This window comes from Dromaius novaehollandiae, chromosome 1 (genome assembly GCF_036370855.1).
Source record: "Dromaius novaehollandiae isolate bDroNov1 chromosome 1, bDroNov1.hap1, whole genome shotgun sequence".
Lineage (NCBI taxonomy): Eukaryota > Metazoa > Chordata > Aves > Casuariiformes > Dromaiidae > Dromaius > Dromaius novaehollandiae.
In genome coordinates this window covers 26,462,054-26,484,375 of record NC_088098.1, presented here as the reverse complement: position 1 = coordinate 26,484,375, position 22,322 = coordinate 26,462,054, and the positions used below count along the sequence as shown (strand labels likewise).

The window sequence follows — 22,322 nt, the reverse complement described above, 5'->3', positions numbered from 1 at the left end:
TTTACTGCTCTAGATTTTTGTCAGTGTATTTCAGGTCAGACTTACAGGTTTGATGGTGGGAAGGAAGCATACTAATTAGGTTGTATTTTCTTTGGTCTGTTTTCTCATTTAAAACAAATTGTGAGATTTCTTTAATTACTCTTTAAAAGTTGTAAACATATCTGTGGCCTTAAGTAGTTTAAGGGGAACATGCTGTAAGGGAATAGGGACTCTACATTGAGAAGAAATTAAAACTGAACCTAGAATGAGTAACATATCTGTTAATGCCTATATCTCATTGAGTTGCCATCTTGGAAGCAGTCCAGGGCAGAGATCAGCAAAAAAGAAGACTGTTCAGTACGAAGAGGAGAAAGGTTGTTTTGCTACCTAGTGGGATTTATTATAGGTTTGTAGACCTTCTCAACCTTAGAATTGGAGAGTTTTGGATCCTTGGAGAGTTTTGGATCCTTGTCTTACAATTAGGATGTTGTTAGGGATACAGATGAGTGTGGGTTTTTTTTTTTCTGCTGCTTGCTTGTTTGTCCCTGCTTGCCTCGAGGGCTCCTAAGGGACCTGTGCAGCTCAAGATGTGTGTGTTACTGGGTTGCTTCAGAGCCTATCAGCTTGGGCTGGGAAACTGTAGAGTCAGTAGATGCATCTTCTGTGATGTTTCCTGAAAGAAGAATGTATTCTGTATCAGTTTAAGGTTACTCAGTGTGGGTTTCAGTATCCTATAATCAATCTAAGACTGCTTCACGGAGGATTTGTTGTTTTGGCCCATGTCCCTTTGTGTTAACCTAGCTGCCTAACTGCATCATTACAATGTGCCATAACATTACATACTGCAATGCTGGCAACACAAAAACTAATAAAAGAACTTCTTGTGCAAGGAACAATTATCAGGACTAACAATTGGTGCATCAGAACTTACTTTTAAATGACTAAGGATACATACAAATTAGTCCATCCCATAACTGTGTTCCACTTGATTTCTTAAAAGCATATGGAAGAATGAGGAAAATACCCTGTTTCTTCAGTATATTCCTTGAAGATGCTACAGTGGTGTAGATAAGATTCTCCTGCATAGCAAACTAGTTTTTAAAAAGAGCATCATAAAGAAAAAGGTTAATGAAATATTTGCCACCAGAAACAAATCTTCCAGTATTCCATTAAAGGATATTATAATGGTTCCAATATAATAAAGGAGAGCTCTGTGTGCGCTGATTTCTTTTTGGAAGCCAGTCTACTTAGCCAAGATGAACACTAAATATAGACTGAAAGGGACAGTCTGTTTCGTAGCTGCATTCATGGGTTGTGCAGGAGCTGACAGGTTCTCATGGGTCTAAAAGTAGAAAAAGAGCAGCACACGTTTTCTTCTGGTGATTGTCACTGACTGATATCTTCCATACTGGCAAATTAGCTCAGCGTGGTTATGTTGTAAGTAATGTTTCATTCTCTTGTTTTTTTTTTTTTTTTAACTCCTTTTAGACTTGATTGTCATTTTCTTTTCTGTGCAGAATTTTCAGTGACTTACTACACAAAGTGCTAATTTAACCACAACAATTTAAGGAGAAATAAAAAAGTTGGATGGGGAAATGTTGTTTAAACAAAGTTAAAGTACAAGATGAAATGACTTAAAAAGCACAGTGTTTAGATTAGTTTGTTGGGAAGCTAATCAGTACTTTTGGACAGTGATATCAGTGTCTGTATCCTCTCTCATTTGTTCTGGGAGGCCAATGGAAAAAAGAAAACCCAAACAAATGTAAAAGAGAGTTTGTTCAATAAGTACTGATTTTCTTCACTGCAATTACATGTATAGTGAGTAAGTTGGTTTTAAATATTTAATAATGAACCCAGAAATGTATAAATTCAATTTCTAGTATTAATGGATCGAAGGTACTCACATTCATTACAGCTAAAGTTGTTAAGAAGAGTCCTCCTGGAACTTGCAGGGTGGTACTACTCAAAATGCCCAAGAGAACCAACTGCTTTTCTGAAGCTAAAAATAAACAGTGTGTGTGTGAGGTGGTGACTTCTAGCACACTGTTGCTGAAACACAGGACTCCATAACGACTGCAGCTGGCCATGGGTGCGCTTGTAGGGAAATACCAGAGATAGAGCGGGTAATGACGTCGCCAGCAAAACTTGCTGTCTTGCACCATGTGACATTCCACAGGGATGAAAGTGGATCCAACCATCTGTCCTGAAATTACTGCTGCACATCTAAAAATCAGGGTTATCAGGGTTATAAGGGTTAATAAGGTTATAAGGGTAATCACTACAATTCTACCTTATTTTTATATTTTTCAGCAACAATTCTGAACAGATTAAAAATAAACTGTAATCATTTCCATGTTAGGCTCTATTAAATTTAAGTAAATAAGCATATGTGTAGGCTTGTCAATCTCCACTTTCCATTGAGAGAACTAGTCCATTTTTCAGAAGTGACTTAAGCACTTTGTCTTTGCAATTTTATTGAGACTTAGTGAATAGTTATTTTGCTCTATGCTCAAATTTGGGGGAGAAAACATCCATATGGACAAATTATGACAGCTTTCTCCTAAATCTGATTTGATGAGGGAAGAAATAGGTCTTTTTTGTAAGCATTTAGACTTCCTCATACTTCAGGTTTTTAACTGAAGTGGTTAAGTTAGGAATCTGGTCACACTACCTTCTCTCTGTTTCTTGGAGAGGAAGAGAGAGGGAGAGACACGTCAAGAGGGCAGTTCAACCCATCTAGGATTTAGAAACCACCCTTAGGTGCGTAACTCCCACCATGAAGAGGAGGCTTGCATAGTGTGGAGGACTGGTAGGTAAATTGAACTTGATAGATCTGATAAAATACTAAATGGATTAGATGTAACTGACCTCAAAGTCTAAGCTATTCTCTGTGAGCTCCCCCTTTACATTGCTTAGCAAAGAAAAGGTACCTCTAGACTGCAATACTCAGTCTAGAGGTCTAAAAAGACCTACCTTAAAATAAGAGGAACACACTCTGGAGGTACCTGATTTTCTTTACTGATTATAGAGGGAGTTAGCAGCAATTGGTGTAGCTGTCTAAGATGCCTAGTTACAGCAGCTGCATCTCCTCATGACTCGAACAGTACTATGTTTCTAGAACAGATTTTTGGAGTCAGGATAACAAAGAAAGCTGAAAGACTGCTAAATAATATGCAACTCGTGTGGGAACATACTTAGGTATTGCTTCTTTATATATAATCTTCCTTCATAACTATATATGTTTATATAACCATTAACTCAGTTTGTGCATCCGAACTTGGCAGAGAAATTGTTTTTACTGATCGGGCCCCACCCAGTGCCCAGGATATTAGTCTGAAGAACAAATTTGCCATCGGGCTTTAATTTGTCCAGAACAGCATCTATATCAAGTAGAACCACATTAGGAGAAGAGTATTTTTTGCTCCATTTTTCACAGGTAGATAATAACTTCACACTGACATTGCAACATGCATAAGCAAACCTATATTCTTGCTGCTTATCTCCTGTGTCTGTATCTGCTTTCTTGCCATGTCTTATCTCTGAATTGTTTGATGCTTAAAGCAGAGGACCTGAGTGATATCCTTTCTGGTGAAGTTAGTGAATGTTTTGCTTTCACTAGGGTCAGGCTATCACCCTCCAGTTTACCCAGTACCATCAAAATAAAAAGGTTATATAACTAAGCAACTAATGTTCAAATCGACAGTGGAGCTAGTGACATAGAGTCTCTGAATAGTATATATACATACATATGCATGCACAAGTATCATGTGGAAATGAAATTTTAGACTCATCAAAGATCTCCAAGACTAAAGAGTAAGTGCTACAAACTGAGTGACCCTTTCTTTCAAGACCCAGTAAGTGTGCTGGTCTTTCAAATCCCTTTATTTTAAGGGTTGTTAGGGCTGCTCAGCATTTTCTTATATCAGGATTCCTACTGTTACCAGTTATTTTGCATATCCATGTTTTAACTTTTTTATTTTTTTTAGATATAATGGAGAGGCCTTCTTTGGAAATTAACCTGCCCAATACTCCTGAAGAGGGAAAACTTTATGTAGTTGATTCTTTAAATAACCTAAACAAGCTAAATGTTTGTCCAGATGAATCCCAACATGTGCTAGGTACGTATGATAAATGATGCTTCGTGGTTTTGCTGCACACACAGTAGGTCATTAAAGAGCGTTATGTTTGGCATGTTGTGTTCCACTGATGTCAGTAGCCCAACAGGCCAGTATGTGTATGTCAAGCTCTGTGCTGAAAAATACAAGAAAAAGATTGCGAATGGCATCATTTACACACAACAGACAGAAGTTGCCATAGCTAAATGAGAGTAACGGTTTAGCTGCTCTTGCTGACTATTACTACTGTTAAATTCTTGGCAATCCCTGCATTTGGCTAAGGATTCACTGTCGAGACTGAACTTGTCCTTCATTTCTATTTAGATCCATCAGGTGATTCTTTGCAGAATCATTTCTCTAGTACTGCCCAATATATACCTATTACATGAATAACATCATGACTCTTCACAAGCACTAAAATTCACACGTGACAGTAGAAACACCAGTTAATTTTTTTTGACTCTTTTAAGACACTTCTCCTAAGGACTCAAACCAGTTATCCGAAACACTATGAGACTTTTAAGGATTTTAATTCACAGATCTCTTTGCTTACAGTTTCAGATATGGGCTCTCCCAGTTCTGCTGGTTTTATATGATTTTTATGCATGCTTGTGGCAACGAGACTATTTTTAGCTAGTGATAGTTAAGAGGTACCTGAGTTCTTTGTGATCTGAAAACATTTTAAAAGCTGAGGTTCTTTGGCAGCATTCCACATGACAATATTTGAATCTGTTTTTATTTCCTTTAGCTTAATGACAAATTTTGAAATTTGACTGAAATGTTTAAATGAGTTTCAAATGGCCATAATCATCCTTTTAGTCATAGGACTTGAATGCTTTTCTATCACTTCTGCTTCTGAGTCCTCTGATTTTTCCTAATGCAAGTAACTAGAGAGGTGCCACTTTCTAGATTCAATGCGAAGATGTTAGACATGAGCTATTTTGTTTTCATATGTAGATTATCTTGATATTCTTATTTCAACAACTACAAAAAATACATGGGTAAATCAGTTTTGATGTCTTGTTTGAAACTCTTTGTAGTGTGGCCATCTTGCTTCTTTTTGTAGTTTTGATAGAACAGTGTTTACTTTCCAAGTAAATTTTATGTAATCATGTAGGGTTCTGTGAAATAATTATGTGCTTTCTCCTCACTACGTTTCATCAGTAAATAAAGGTAGCCTAAGATGTAGTTTATGCATCCATTTGTAAAGTGCTTTGGCTCCTTCTAGGATGATTCTTTTTAAAATACATATTTTTTAATTCTTCCAAAGCCTGGAAATTCTATAAATATCTTATCCTACCAGTAAAATATATAAAACAATTTTTTCACAGTCTTTAGCTGTCTTATTCCACAGTGTATATAAACTTCTGAGTCTCCTGCCAGAAAATCAGTGGGATCTGTGGAATATTTTTCACTTTCTGATATATACTAAATGCTTGTGGATGATCTCTACTAATTGCTATGGCAGACGCCCAGTTTGGTTTAGAAAGGATGTTTCAAGTGTTGCAGTATGCACAGCATTGCTTTTGTTCAGTAGCTTAATATGACCTCGCATAGTTAAACACACTAGCAATCATGTTAAAAGCTGTTTAAAATGTAAAGGCCTTTTGAACAGTTTGGCTGAAGCCATGCAGCAATTTATTTATGTTTCAGATCATAAAATGGTCTTGCTCTTTGCAACTTGGCAGGAATCCGTGCTCACTGATTCCCTACAATACTGTAGTCTGGCACATTTAGCCAGTTGCGTAGTAAGAAGTGTTCATTAGGCAGAGCAGATGTGGAGCGTTTCCGAGAACTCCGCTGATAGCTCACTGCGCTCGAGAGACTGTAGCAGCAGCTCCCCTCCCCTTATTATTCTGACTAGGAAGCAATATTGGTGCAGGCACTTAGTACATAATGCATTTGTTATGAGTGCTAAGGGAATAAAAATAAAACCCAAAAAACAAATATTAAAAGGTTTCAGTTTACCCGCCGGCAGGAGCGTGTCAAATGCAATAAAGAAAAGCAAAGATATTCCCAGAGACCTCCTACTAGTTCAGTGAATTGCTCAGCTCCAGGTTTGTTTATTATTAAAGTCCCGTTAGGGCATATGCATTGTTCCCTCAGCTTTATCACTATAGGCTCAGTTGCAAAGACCTAAAAGATTTGTACCAGATAAAACCAGAGCACAATCTAGAAATATATTTTTCATAGATGCACATGCTAAACTCCCTTTCAAAATGGCAAGACAGCAATTACAGAAGAAATTACAGTTGCACGTAATTATGACGTTATTTTAGCATGTATAAGACTAACATGAAAATGAAATGACCTTAGCTCCTTGCTCCCTCCAAAACAATCAATAAAACCAAACCTTTGGAAATAGTTAAAGGTTTATGCAAAACTGGGATTAAAGAACTCTGGCTCAAGTAGGGCCACAAAGATAATTAAGGGATTGGCGCATCTCTCATACGTGGAGAGGCTGAGCGAGCTGTGACTGTTTAGCCTGGAGAAGAGAAGGCTCTGGGGAACCTTATCAATATTGATAAAGATCTGATGGGAGAGTGTAAAGAAGATGGGGGACAGACTCTTCTCAGTGGTGCCCAGTGACAGGACGAAAGGCAATGGGCACAAACAAGAAAACACTTCTTCACTGTGAAGGTGGTTGAAGATTGGAACAGGTTGCCCAGAAAGGTTGTGGAGTCTCCATCCTTGGAGATATTTAGAATCCAACTGGACACAGTCCTGGGAAAGCTGCTCTAGCTGAGCCCGTTTGAGCAGGAGGGTTGGACTAGACAATCTTCAGAGATCCCTGCCAACCTCAACCATTTTGTGGTTCTGTGAAGCATGAACTTATTTGATATTCAAATGAACCTCTTCCAGGTGTTCACTTGACTTTCCCCCTTACCTTTAGGGCTCATTGCCACCTTTCATTTGATTGCAACTGTTTTTATGAGAGAACCTGCTGACTTTTCCTTTATGCAACACATTCTTAAAAGAGCAGCAAACTGGCTTGCCACTCACATGTGAGGGAAGCATAACTACTACTTGTCGTTTTTTCCCCTCATTCTTCATGTGCTTGAATGGCAACATATGTGAGAGTCTGTTCCATTTTGTGACAAGTTTGGAGGATATATACTTCATTTTTTGTTGGAATGAAACCCACAAAACCTTTTGAACATTTTCAGAGAAGAAGAATATACAAAACATTTAAGATAAAAAAGTCCAAACTTCTATTCATCTTATCCAACATTAGGAGCTTAACTGAGTTGCTTAATTTGGGAATTTAGTCATCCCAGTGCTATTTCTACCATTAAATAGATAAATAACCAGCCTAGAGGACAAATGTTTGGGATGAATCTGTACCCAGGTTTTCAGTAAGAGTTTTTCACTCTCTTCTTTTTTGAAAAGGTCGAGTCCATTCAGGCCCTCAGAAAGCTTTCTGATGAAAATTTCATTGGAATCAGTAGATATTTATACAACTCTTCAGCTTTAACAAAACAGTGTATTTCAACAACAACAAATATTTTCATTAAAATATTCCAACAGTTATACTTTCCATACTTCCAAATTCAAGCTGAGCTCATAAAGTTGGTTTCTTCCCTTCTCATGCAGTATTATAGAAAGTAAGGTCTGTTGGCCAAAATTAGAATATATTTTGGATCGTATCTGCTTGGAGCCAGAAGCATTTTGTCATGTTTATTCTATCCATTCTTAATGTATTTTATCACAAAATGATTTGTCATCTCATAGCAGATGAGGAAGATGAGAACACTGGTGATACTGGAGAATACATGGCGTGGAGCAACATAAGAAACCAATGTTTGTACTTCGTCACCTTGATTCTTACTCTGATTATCAGTTTGGCACTTGTTTCATTCGTAATATTCTTAATAAGTAAGTAAAACAAACAGTGATTCTTAAAAATGTAGGGCCACATGACCGAAGAACTTGTCAAAAAGTATCATTCTACCTTATAATATGTTATTCCTGTATTTGCATAATCAAAGGCTTTAACTGGTTATTGACACCAGGTCTTGGACCTGGGTGTAAAAGCACAGGCCTCTACTCCCTGAGCTAAAAGGCACAACTTTGTTGTTGCAAAGGCTTTGTGAGCTTAAACAGCTATCAAGATTGTGTATAAGGGCAAACTATATAACTGCAAAGTAATTTTTAATACTGCCTCTTACTCTTTGTGCTTATATCCAGTGCAGCTTCTACCTCACATGCTGGAGAGGTTTCTTAGAACTGAAAGAAAAAACCAGATAAATAGATAGCTCTCAAAATACATAATGGCACATATTTAGTGGGCAGAACTCAGGTATGATATACACTACAGAGAAATTATTTGATCTGCTCCCTCAACCACAGAAAAATACGGTTTCTCTATAGTGCTGTGCCAATATTAACCTAGAACCCACTCCCTCAGGACATGAATAATTATATTAGACAAGAATGAAAGGCTCCTGCTTTGTTGCAGTTACTCTGAACTCAGCAAGGTTGCTAGGACAACTTTTTTAAAAAGTTAGTTTATCTTTTCACAGTGCTTTATCAGTTGAGGCCAGATTCAACACAGCAATATAATCTACACCTAAAAGGAAGGCTTTAAGCACCCTGCATTTAATCGTGAGGCAATAAGAAAAAGAACTTAAAGAACTTAGCTCAGCAAGGTTGAACTGTGTTTCTGAAAATGCTGACTGGAAATTAAATGTTTCATTTTAAAGATGATTGTATGGTGATGAGATGCTTTGAAAATACACTTTCCATTTCTTTACAGACAAAACTCAGTCTTGGTGTCATTCCACTGAAGTTGGAATTACACTGAGGCTAACATTTAAAGGGGTCTACATGAATATAATTTCTTTTATTCAGAAAGACCTGAGAGTTGCAGACTAAGAACTGACCGGAAATTGTTTGAAACTAAGAAAAGTTCAAACAAAAGAAACAAAAAGCAGATGAGATGTATCAAAACTGGCAAGTAGCATCAAGTCTGTAGATAGAATTATTGTTCCGCTTCAGCTGCGCTGGTTGGGCTGGCTTGGCTAACACTGCTAAGCATGTGGCTACAGGTGACCTCGGCTTATGGAGCCCTTGCCACCTTGGGGTTTTCTGTGCTGACTTTATTGAAGAGAGCACGAGGTGAATTATTTTAAATTATAAGTCCATTTGTAAAGACATGGAATCCATGTGAAATCAAGATTTCTTCCCCATACTAGGATATTCACTGAAGCATAGCAGAGATACTTTTCTGCTTAAACAGGAAATCCCAACCCCTGACTGAAGCTCTTCACAAACTCTCAAAGGACAGAACATCAGAAAAGTGAAGAGCACAAAGGAAATCTTAAGTGGCATGATTGTAAAACCCAAATAAAAATATCTTATACTCAAACTGCAGATATGCTTGACTGGGAGCTGCTGACAGTACAGCCCTGGTATAGATGAATGAGTAATGTGCCCCTCTAGTGGAAAAAATGATAAAGTAAGTAATACTGGATATGCTACTGATAGGGACTAAAGGAGTTTGCTTAGGCTCCGGTTGGTAGAGGCCTGTGTTTTGGGGAACTGAATTTCCAGTAACTTTTATCTCAGATTATGTTTGCAATCCATAGACATAGATTCATTTTGTATTGGCACTGTTAGACTTAAGCTTTTGTCAGCTTCAAACTCATGGGTAATGTTTGTAAACTTAAGAAAGCCAGAATAAAATTGGGTCCAAAAGTGTATGTGACTGATACCCTTTATTGGTGTTCCAGAGGAAACTGGTCTCTTAATGTTAATATCTGCAAGAATTCTCCTTTATTCTACATGCTTTAGGAAATCAAGTGATATGGCGGTAGTCTTAGGTCTCGGTGAGTGTTTTAATAATTGTACTTCTAGAAAAATACAGATAGATACTGTTCAGAAGTAGCATCTTGGAGTCCCCAAAGAAGCTATTTTCCTCTGGACACTAATGGAACGAATATGTTCATGAAAATTGCAGAACCTGTCTGAGCCAGTGTATTTGATTGTGTTAGTCTGCCCTACACTGAATAAAACAGAAAACAAGCAGAAAAAGAATCTGGTGAGCAGTAGTACCAGACGCATAACTTTTTATCAGGTTCTGCAGTTGTTTTCATGTTACTGTTTTTACCCATCATAATTTCCATACAATCTCCCACAGGGATGCAAGAGAGGACAGCGATGCTTTTGACTTAAATGTTGCCAATTTAATGTGGTGCATTTTCCTTTTCAAGTTCAAACTAGGAACAAAATGGACCAACTATCAAGCAGACTAATATTTGAAAAGAAGAATATAGAAGAGCTTAAGAAAATGAACAATATGATATTAAAGCATCTAAATCAATCAGGAATTAAGGAAAAGGAGAGAGACTTCTTCACACCAACTCCTGATCTTCATGAGTACTTATTCACCCATGCTGAGCTGAAAATCCCTGGAGAATAGATCAGCTTTGGAATGAAATTCAATGTCACTGTATTCATGCACTCAGATATTTTCACATATGACACAGAGGTTACTTCAACATTCTGATGTGGTCACAGAAACACTGGAAAACACATTTGAATGAAAAAAATATTAGAAAATAATATTTGGTCCTGTTTTATGTGAATACAGATTTTCAAAACCAAGCCCACATCATTTACATTGAGCAGTGGATTGACAAAAAAATTTCAGGAGAGTTCCAGATTCCCTGTGCATCATAAATTGCAGGGTTAGGGACTTAGTTTTACTTTAACTGTAAGTGAACGACCACATAAAATAGTGATTTTCTTATTCAAATGATTCCAGCAAGACCTTATTCAGTTAATCATTCTCCTGTCTCTTAGGAACAACTGTGTTTGCATGTTTATTATTTGTATTTAAGGGTAACTGAGGATTCCATAACTTATAAATAAAATCAGTTCTGCAATGGAGCATAGTAGTTTGCCTTACTGTGTGGTCTAAATATATTGACTTACCACTTAAGAAAAAACAAATTTAACTAAAAACAAACCTGTTTATAACATGTCATATTCAGCCCAAATTAGTTTTGACTGGAAGTCGGTGTCATATTGTCTTAAATGGGAAATGGGTTTGAAGGACTCGGTCTGGTAATACCCATCTCACAACAACACAAACATGCTGTACTCAGTATTTATTGGCAGTTTCTGGGGGAAGGCCAAGTGTTTTTATAAGGTGATGTGGGATCACATGTTCTTCTGCTCTTCCCAACATCTACTGTTGGCCACCATCAGAGACAGGGTATCGGCCAGATGGAAGTCTGGTCTGAGCGTTCATGTTCTTAAGATGGTGAAGTGCCTCAGAGGGTGAAAGCAGGACCTGATATTTTCTAACTCTGACTTCACTCAGTTGTGGAGACTGACACCCAAAAATGCAATCACACAAGGTACTGGTGGGTAGCATCGTTACTTTAGTCTTCGGACCCTTCTCTTAGTACGCACATGAAGAAGCCACTTTAGTTACCAGTAAACAAATTGCTTACTCTTGTTAAAACTGCACAACAGTAGCTGACACTGTCTGGCGTATGTCCAGCACCTGCTGTTTTACTTTGGGTTCTCCTCTTTTTCCTCCAATGCTTTCTTCTCATATCTTCTGGATAATTTTACAAAGACGTCACCAAACTCCACAGTTTGCACTGCAGCCTCCTTTGTTAGAATTAATGACAATAAAGCACTAGCTCCAGGGATCTTTTCTGGTATGACCCTACTCGGATTTACTTTGATTCAGTTGGACCAACCTGCCAACAGGAATGCTTTGCTTTACATTTATGTTTTACATCACCTTCTTTCTATTTCCTGAGCCACAGTTTTCTTTTCTTGCTATATTGCTATTAAGTCGTTCACATGAAAACTGTAAGGTTTGATTTCAAGAGTTTATTACTTCTGCTGTTAATTCCCAACTGGAGTCATAATTAGTTCCTGTGGACATCACAAGTAGTTGTCACAAAGATGACTTTAACATTGCTGACAGAGAATGATGAAAGTAAGTATAGAACAAGCTGTAAGGAAACGAACCCTAAAAGCCCCAAACCAATGTCTTTTGGTAAATGCTGTTAGTGGTAAAGGATGAAAGAAAGAATAACCTAAGACTAAAAACATGACACTTGCATAGTTGTTTCTCTGTTCTTCCCTGAGCTGACAGCTGCTTTTTAATGACAGTATTAAGTTCTCATCTCTCCCACTTATCTTGTAGCTACTGTAACTGCTTTCAGGCTCCTGTCTCACACTGACACACATCCATACTTGTTAGCCAGGGAAAAACAACTCTAGTATTTGGCATTCAGTGCATATCAAACATGTGGATTTGTCACATCCTGCATTGCAGCTGCAGCTATCAGAGCTATCTGTGGTTCACTAGAAACTGACACCAATAGTCTGTAGATTTTTCTGGTGGGAGATAGTGTAAATAAAATCTGTGCTACAGCAACTGTTCCCAAAGAAATGAAAGTGTCGTCTCTTTGATCTTGTCCTCAATTACTCTTAATCTAGTTATTCAACTGATAATCACAATAAATCCACTTTTTGTATCTCTGTATCTCTCCAAGTGTTGGGTTTTTTTCCCTCCAGGGTTTGATCCTGTAAAGTGCTGCGTACCTTTGGCTTAACAATGTGCAGGAGTGCTCAGGATCACACACGACTGAGCCCCCACATCACCCTTTTCATATTTAATCACTTCTTTACTTGGCAGTAATCAAGATCAGTGATCAAAAAAGTGCAGAGGTCTGAGGAACTCTTTAAGCCCATCCTGTTAGCACTGTTGAAGCACATCCATTGCTGGAGCCAGGGCATACAAGGGAAACACGGGGCAGCATTGTATACAGCTGCTTATGACTTCTCAGTTCAAGTTACCAAAATCTATTTACAGTCAGGAAAGTTTCCACATGAGATCAAAGCAAGGGTTGAGATCACTGCCTTGATAGCAGAGAGCCATAACCACTCCACCAACACTTTCTGGAGTACTCCCTATAAACAGAAGGAAGTACTAGCTCCTTCAGGGGAACATATCTGTTAAATCTGCTGACAATAATCCAAAATAAACAAACTTGACTCTTACAATTTTCTACAAACTTGACCCTGAATTGAACTTCAGCTCGTTCCAGAGCTCCAGCATCCTGGTCCTGAATAAATTACCAAGTGACTAGTAAACTCTGAGCTCCAACAGCATGTGACATAACCAATGTCCTACGTATCTCACAATCTATCTCCCGCAGACATGGGTAAGATCTCCATGCTTGTATGACTGCACCTCTCCAGGAGCCTTTGAAATGTCTGGTAGTATGTGTCAGTGCAGGAAGGGGATCTGTCAGTAATAGGCAGCCTCATCTTACAGTGGTCACAGTCATTCTCCTCAGTAGTGCAGCTTCTTCCTGTTTTGCTCTCATTTACAGGGCTTTAGAGGGATCTATCCAAAGTCATTGCCTTTTCAGCCTCTGAAAAGCTGAGTCCACTGTACATAAAAATGACACACAAAGGGTTCAGACAGATTTAACGATATGCCACTGACACTCATCTCCCTCTCTTTCTCTGCAGCTACAACTAACCATCATTACTGGAATGACAACTTGACTTCAGGAAATTAGTCACTGAATGAAACAGGACAATACTAGAAGGATTTCTGGTAAGCAAGGAGAAACACTTAAGTTAGCCGAGAAATTGTCTTCTGCTTCCATTGAAGGCACCATTGTGCCAGTCTTTCAAATGCTGGGTGAATCCCTGGGTGATCAGATAATAGCAGTAAACAAAATGCTTTCTTTTCTCTGCTTAGCTTGCTGAGAAATTTACTCCGTTGTTCCTGACATTCACAATGGCCCATGATTTTGTTAACCCAGGTCTGGATTACTGTATGAAACTGGTTAACAAGTCTCTTGCTCTGACTAAACTACTAGTGCTTAACTCATTACACAGTTAAAAAGTTTTTCCTAAAGTTTAATTGCAGTCTTTCCCACTGAAATATAAGCCATTGCTTGTGAACATGAAAAGTAGTTTGTTACCTTCCAATTTTTCAGTTACTTTATGTGATATTAACTCTGCAAGGTAATTTTACTCGTGAGAAAGCTATATTACCGCATGAAATACTTGGAATTTTAATACACCATTTATTCTTAAACCCTAGTATGAGTTCAGTTTTGATCTAGAAAAGGAGAGCTGTCAAAGATTCAGTGAAGAGGACTAACAGATTCATTATTATTACTGATTTAGGGAGAAAGCTTCAAATGCTTTGTTCACTGATAACAATACAAAGCTGAACAAGGGTAAAAATAATAATGCTGTGTGTAGTCTGAATCTGGAGGGACAGGAGAGAATTGCAGAAGCAACAGGAGGATTGTCACAGGTTTTGCTAAACCAGTGAACTGACCCACATGCTCTTAAAGGTGAAGTGCTTTGTGCTGCACACAACCCAAGCTGTTCAGGAACACTAAATGACGTGTCAAGGTATTTACAAAAAGAGCGCAGTGGAATAATGTTCAGCAAAACACAAGGAGTACTGTCAGAACTAGAACTACCTGAAGAACAAAAGTCCTATTTCATGGCAACTTCTGAAGTGCTAATATTTTATCTTCATTCTACAAAAGCAAAATCTTGTAAAATTTTACATCAAGTTGTCTACAAATGCCCGTTTTTAGGTCAAAATTTCCAGGTTTTCCTGTTTACTTCACCCAGTCTTACTGGAATTTCTGGATCTCAAATTCAGAAACTTTTCCAAAGCAACATGCTCCACAAAAGCTTTTGTATTTTGAAACTGTTCTTTTTGCCAAATAAAATTGCAACTGGTTCTAATGAGAACTGTAATTAAGCAATGCCTGGATAAAACAAATACCAAATAGCAAGTAAAAACTGAATTCGTGTTTTGACAAATAACTGAAAATCATCTGATGTTTATTTGTCCCAGAAGATGTTTAACTCCATCTTCTTGTAGCTTTCTAGTGTACTTTATCTTGGTAGATGTTGGCAAATAATAAAAACTGGATCAAATCCTTAGATCACAGCCCAGTGCTACCGGGATTAAAGGAACTGTTCTCTTCAGTTGAGAAAAAAGAACATTCAGTCCATTACATGCTACTTTTCTTAATTTAATGACAGATTAACAAGAATACCGTGATTCAGAGAGAAGGACAGAGGGGATGAATGTACTGTCACTTTGTAAGAAATACATTAGAAATAGTAATACTATGGCCAAAGAGGGTGTGCTAATTTGGGAACCCTACCAATCTCAATTCAAGAAGAGGTTTTTATAGGCTCTGTTTTCTATCCCTTCTCTGGTTTCTGGGCCACACTTCAACAATTGAAATGCTGTCCACGATTCACTGATGAGGCAGCAAAACCTCTGAATGGTAATGAGAACCTTCCAGTGGAAACAGCCTCAGCACAGCACAGCTGCTAATTTATCATTGTGAGGCAAACTGAGTTACACAGAAGGGTGAAAGGACAATTTAAAAATCCATTGCCTGCCAATTTAAAAATCTATTAATAATTATGGGTTTGTTTTCCAAGTTCTGCACCACTCATTTAATCTTAATATCTTTTTCACCACATTGACTTTGAAAAACATTGCTCATCTACAAGGTGACATGAGATTTTGAAACGCACAGAACCCTCTGCTCCTCGGCAAAAGCCAGTGGGTAATTTATTAACTTCCAACAACTAATGAACGTTTTAGTTTTTTTTCTGAAAGGGACACTGAAACATTTTCTTGAGAAGACCTCCCCTGTATTCTCAAAGTCTATCTATGGCTAGATAGATACATAGGTGATAAAAATAATGTTTTTACAGATTTTTAAACAGAAAGGGTGACAGAGATTCTAGCTCTTTTTGTGCACCATTGGTGAAATTACACTAATTTTAACCCATGAAACAATGGAAATTGAAGAGCTGATGCAGCTGCTTTATTTCACAACTTTAACCTGTGATCATGAGCAAGAAAGAACCCAGACTGACTTTTGCATCGTGGAACGGGGTTAAACAGCTAGATAATAGAGGAAAACTTTGCTACCTGTCAATCTATTCAAATAACAATAACAGAATTTCATGATATTATTGCAACAGAATTTGGCGTGTAGTGGAAACTTTTAAAACACAGTATCAACCAATCTACCGTTGTGAAGTGGAAAGGAAGCTTTCTGCAGAGTTCTTCTTGTGCAAGCTTGCCTGCAGGCTTTTGCTCCGAGTGGTTTACCTGTACACTTTCACCCCAGGCAGATTCGGGGTTGCACTTCTTGCTTGATGCTGGATATTTTAAGTGAAAGCAGTCGGAGGAATAAAAGAGAGCTCCCTGAGGTACCACTGTTCTGAGGCTGCTCTGAAGCACATGGAAAAATCAGAACGAATGCTGGTGGTGCCCCAGCTGAGTTAGGGACAGCGGGTGAGTCAGCCTGTTAAAGAGTAAATGAAACCCAGCGAAATGATTCAGCAAGTATAAATAAACGCTGGCTGACTCATTTAGGCCTACTCCTTGAGGTACAGTGGTCTTAACAAGACATCAGGATAAACTAGTAAAAGGGCAAACAGCCATCCAAGCTTCAGAGCTCTTCCTCCATGTCCTCAACAGTGCCGTGTCTTCCCCAAGACACTGTCCTCTTTGTGCACTCGGTGTCTTCCCTGAAGCCCTCCCGCACGGAGAAGCGAAAAGGCTGGGCAACCCAGGGCTGGCAGCCCCCCCCACCCCCCATCCAAGCTTCAGAGCTCTTCCTCCATGTCCTCAACAGTGCCGTGTCTTCCCCAAGACACTGTCCTCTTTGTGCACTCGGTGTCTTCCCTGAAGCCCTCCCGCACGGAGAAGCGAAAAGGCTGGGCAACCCAGGGCTGGCAGCCCCCCCCACCCCCCGCCCCTGTTTCTGGACCGGCCGGTTGGTAACAAGTTTCCCTTCTATTTTTGGGCTCACACGAGCAGTCCCCGGGAATGGCGGGTGTTATTTGCTGTCGACCTAAAAAAATCTTCCTTTTATTAAAACTTTCCGTAACAATAGGAAACCTGATGGAAAACAGGCCAAAGAGAAGCACAGCGCAGCTGTTACGACAACCCACAGCTTTATTCCCTGACGTTGCGCACTGCGGCCTCGACACCGCCCCGCTCGGGGGGGGAGGGGGGGTAGGCCCGGGGCGCCGCCGTGCCCGGCGGGTTAACCAAGGCCCGGGGAAAGGCAGGCCCCGGCCGGGCAACCGCTCCGGCTGCTGCACGAGGCCCGACGCACCGGCCTGGGCGGCCCCGGGCTGAGGCGCCCGCCGAGTGGTTCTGCCACTCCGCCGCCGCCCGCGCCGCCCCGCAGGGCGGTTTCTCCCCGCCCCGGCGCGCGCCCAATGGCTGCGGCGGCCGAGGGAGACACCTGGCGGCCGCCGGCGCAGCCCGGGGCGGCTGGACGCGGGGGAGGCCGAGGCGGGGCTGAGGCGGGGCTGAGGCAGCGGCAGGCAGCGAGGGCAGGCGGCGGGGAGGGAAGGGGCCGTGGGGCGAGGCCTCTCTGCGGTCCCGGGCGCGGATATAGATGAAATAGCTCCGTGCACCAGCGCCTAAGGGCACGGCTTTGTGATGTGCGCTATCAAGTCTAAAGAGGAATTAAACAAGTGTCTTTTCAAATGTCCCCAAACTCTTAAACATTGTCTTTCAATGTAAACACTGCAGCAGCCTTTCAGGAGAACGAGTAGGGAAGATCCCTGCCATGGGACGTCTCCAGGCCTGTCCCACCTTTGTGAAGGAAGGAAGGAGGGGGGACTGGGCAGGCAAGGCATTGCCAAGCCTGTGAGCTGGGGTAGGACTTCTGTGGTTGCGGGGTCTGGGGAGACCGCACTGGTTGCTGCTGCTGTGCACGGCCTCACTGTGCACAGGCTACATTGCAGAGCCGCGGAGGGGTAGTGCTTGCTGTGGGAGATGGTTAGCTAGGATCCCTCTATTCCATTTAGCATCTTTTTTCTTCCTTCAGTGCTGTGATAGAATGACATTTTGCCACCGACTAGAGTGGCCATTCACGCTCTAATGGGAAAACATACTGCTAAACCTATTAGACAGTTGTTGACATGGATGCACATACTTAAGTCATTACTTTGACAAGGGTTAGGCATATGCATTGATTTTGAGGAGATGTAGGTCCACTTGAAAATGATTATAATGCAAGGTGCAATTTTATATCAGTGATCTAACCACTTGTTTTGAGATGGAGAATTTGTTATGCCACTTAATACTCTGCAGAGCCAGGCAAGATGAAGACATTTCATTCAATAAATATCATCCAAGAAATAGTATAAAGTTGACACTATTATTCTTCATAGACCAACCATTCCCTTTCTATCAGGGTCTGGTATCAGCAGCTTGAATTTCTATCATCCTACTGAAATAGCCACAGTAATGGCCAATATATGGTTATTATACAATACCTGTCATCCCAAAGGAGCTAGCAAACTGGCTTTTTCTGCTCTCGCTAGGAGGTCTCAGATATCCCAGAGTGAGCTGGGCCTACTCAAGATGGGTTAGACATCTCACTGCTGAGAGTATTCAGATTTCCTTTTGGGGAACTTCTGGCCTGGGTTCAGTCCTGTCAGGGTGGCTGTAGTCTGACTGATTTCTCTGTCGTGGGGGATCATAACCTGTTGCATTCTAAGAGATTTCAAAGCAAACTCTCCCTTGCTTCCTAAAAGCTGTCATTCTTATATATAGGGAATTTTGACTGGTATTTATAGTCTATTTAGGTATTCATCATGGCAGAAAGTGAAGTATCTTATTTCCAACAGATGTCATGATTCTGTGCGTGTTAGGGCAGGGTCCTGTTTTCCATGTGAAGGACTATGGGCTCCATATTTTTACAACCCCATAAGTATTATATAGGCTAGTTGGAATGGTAACACAGTCTTCCCAAACAGTTGATCCAGTCTCTAACCCTTTACTTAGGTGCTTACACTAGCATTACCCGGCATGCATAAACTGCTTGGAAAACTTTCCATCCAGGTGTCAACACCAGGTGTCCTTGACAGGTGTGTTTCAATAAAAGGTGTTTGTGGTAGTTTCCAATGATTCAGGTTCCCTAGCTTGGTTGTTAGGTATCCAAAATAGCAACAGGGTTTCTCATTTCTAATTCATCTGTCTCTTTAAGGGTTACTTTCATGAATACTACAGACTGTACTTTTCACCTGCTGTTAATTTCTTGCCACTGACTAATGCACTGTGTTTTCACGTACTTCCTACAAAAACATATTTCCTGTGATGGTCCTAACTACTGATACAGAGTTACTTGAAATGTTTCCTCTCTCAAATGTATTTTTTCCCCATGCAAATAGAACAGCTTTAGCAGGAGTCACTGAGAGCTCCATTAAAAAGCCCTGTAATTTGGGGCCTCATCTGGGAAATAGTCCTCAGCTGGAAAACAGGAAACACTAGCTGGAATCTCCTTTGGCCTGCCACACAATAGCTGAGCAGTTTGCCCATTAAGCTACTGGGCAAAGCATGCGAGGCCACAGTAGCACTGGCATTGCCTTTTTTTTATCCTGCGTAGAGCATGATTGATCAGATGTGCTCTGAAAAATTGAGCAGATTGGGCACTGTAGGAGAGAGACGTGCAAACAGCTCATTTCTGAATCCTGTCAGATCTTAGCTGTGAGCTAGATGCTAACTGATCAGCATTGCCAGGAAAGGGTATTTAGATGCTCAGGAATTTTTATGCTGCAAAGTTGTTTTTAGGTGCCTGCAATGTTATGTGGCAAATTAGCTGGAGTCTTGGAGTTCTCAATTTTGAGCATAGATGAGTAAAGTGGCAGTTAGGTGCAAATAAGGAGCCTACAGCTGTACCCTAGAATATCGTCCAAAGGATTAGGAAGACACAAAGCAGATGCTTTGTGGCACTCAAATCCCAGTAGCTCTTCACAAAGGTGACTAACTGCCCCTCAGGATGATGGCTTTTTGCAAATCTATACCTTAATCTCCCTGAGCTATACATCTCCAGATGTGAACTGGGGGTAGTAGCGTTTTCCTACTTCAAAGGGGCAGTATGGGGATAAATGTATGAAATACTGTGAGGCATCTAGTGAGAAGAACCAGATAATATATTTTTTTCCAGTTAAAGGAATAGCAAAAATCTCTCTGGGTTCAACAAGGATAGAATTTTTCTTGGATTCAGTATTACCATATTCCACATGGATGAAGGGGAGGGAAGGGAGCTTCTTAACCCTATTACTCTTACCTCTAGCAAGGCACACTCAAAGTTGGATCTGAAACGTAGTTCCTTCTCTTCTGAGGCCAAAGGAAGTATCTTGCTTACTTTGAGATGGGTGGGAAGGGAGAGGATGCTCTGTTGGTGTGGAGGAGCTAGAGATTTTCCTGGCAGTAATAAGAAGAGGTTACAGCGGCATTACGAGTATTTGTCTTTCTTTTCTTTAACTCTCTCCTTTCTGGAATTTTTCCCCTGACTCCATTTGGCCTTTCAGCCTCAGTATCCCAAGCACAGAACGTCCTGATGCAGAACATGGCCCGAATGAGGATGGTGTTGTTTGGCATGGTTTGCACTGGAGCTCGCACCCAAGTGGGGATCAGGTGAAGCAGCGAAGCCACTGAGCTGCAGGCAAACAGTGAAATTCTTTGGTAGAGCTTGCACCATCTTTTAAGCATTCCAATTTCCCTGTTACCTTACAAGTTGCTGAATTAGAACTCAAAGACATATGATTCCTGTACTTTGAGACATATGGTCTGTGGAATATATAACATTCTAACACCTTCAAGGACTTCTGTGTACATCTGGGCACATTCACAAGTGGTTGGAAAAAAGAAAACTTCTTGTTAGATAAGGACTGCTGACAACAGAGAACTGGCAAAGGAGAAGTCTAAAAACGATGCTAGAGAGAAATGTGAACAAAGCTTTTCAGGAGACAATACAGACTTTTTCCACTAGGTGGTGGAAATCTGCCACCATCCAGAGCGTCTAAAAAACAGGAAAAAAATCACATAATTATGAAGGGCAGGCTGAATTAAGACAGAAAATAGCTGTAATAATAGCTTACGATGTATCGATTAAAATGAGTTTTCTGCCTGTCGAAGAGACAATCATAGAAAATTATTCTTAATGCTATCCCTGACACAAAGGCAAAAATGTCAGTTAGGGAGGTTTTCTGATGTTTTAGAAAGGGAAATGAAAGGATAATTTAATCTAAATGAATTCTCTCACCCTCTACAGAAGGACTGTCATCTGTAATTTCAGATCATAGGAACTCAGGAAACAAATCTCTCATGCATTTATTTATCTTCAACTGACAAAATATATATTTTAAATTAGTAATTTTAATTAACATGCTTCATAGATCTCCCACAGCCCAAGACTTGCTGCCATGTAAGCATTGTTTCCAGAGGTGTCCTCATGGTGGCAGCAAAACTATCAATTATTTAACACAGCAACAGATTTGAAAATTACAGAACTTGCTGTTGTTCTTGCCATAATTCACTCATGGCTGAAGTGGCAGAGACAAAGCACATGTTATGGTGGTAACATCAGAGAAGGAACAAGAATTTACAATGTCACTTGCTTCTTCTAAAGCAGCACCAGACAACCACTGATGACTTTGCTCCATCCTTCTTCCTGCAAAGCTACTCTCAAGCCATTTCTGACACGATGTGATTCATGTTTTAAGATGAAAGCAACTGTGATGGACACAGTTTTCAAAGATACTGAGAACCTGCCCTTTTCACTGAAATTCATGGATGTTGTCTCAGTGGCCTTTGCAGTTCACATGGCTCGTAGAATCAAGTCAACAGACCAGCATGGTGAAATGAATGTGATTGTAAGATACCTGGTTTAAAGAAACTTTGTCGTTTAGATCATAGGCTTGCTCCACATTTATTTAACAGGATACAATAAATTGTGTTCTTGTTAATATCATTCAGAGCATGCTGGGTTCATTTCTTGATCCATTTTTGTTCAAAAAATACTGCACACATGAAATCTCATAAATTACAACCAATGTTTACACCTTGTGTCCTGGTATCAGACCTTAACTTGGCCCTAATACCTTTACCCAGTGTTATCATTACCAATCTTGAGTTCTGCTCTTCACACAAATATCCTCCATTTATGCATGGGGAGACGTTAATCTTGCTGTTAAAGTCCTTGATTTCTTCTTCGCATGTCATGAAAGAAAAGTGGCTCATAGTGAGGTTAAAAAGCTGGACTCTGATGGGAACTGTGGTGAGCCTTCAGTTAATGAGTTGCAGCTGATCCACACTCTTCTGCTTGTGTCAGTGAGGGTCACACCAACTCTATTTTCATGCTTCCTGTCATAACCAGA

The 22,322-nt window shown here is 40.1% G+C and overlaps 1 protein-coding gene across 1 annotated transcript; it reads left to right on the top strand.

Annotated features, from left to right (window-relative positions):
* The first annotated feature begins 3,828 nt into the window (after positions 1-3,828).
* Positions 3,829-10,980, top strand: LSMEM1 (leucine rich single-pass membrane protein 1). The gene is made up of 3 exons (XM_026117659.2): positions 3,829-4,097; positions 7,830-7,970; positions 10,307-10,980. The coding sequence occupies exons 1-3, from the start codon at positions 3,971-3,973 to the stop codon at positions 10,513-10,515; spliced, it is 477 nt and encodes a 158-aa protein (XP_025973444.1). The 5' UTR covers positions 3,829-3,970; the 3' UTR covers positions 10,516-10,980.
* Positions 10,981-22,322: the final 11,342 nt, after the last annotated feature.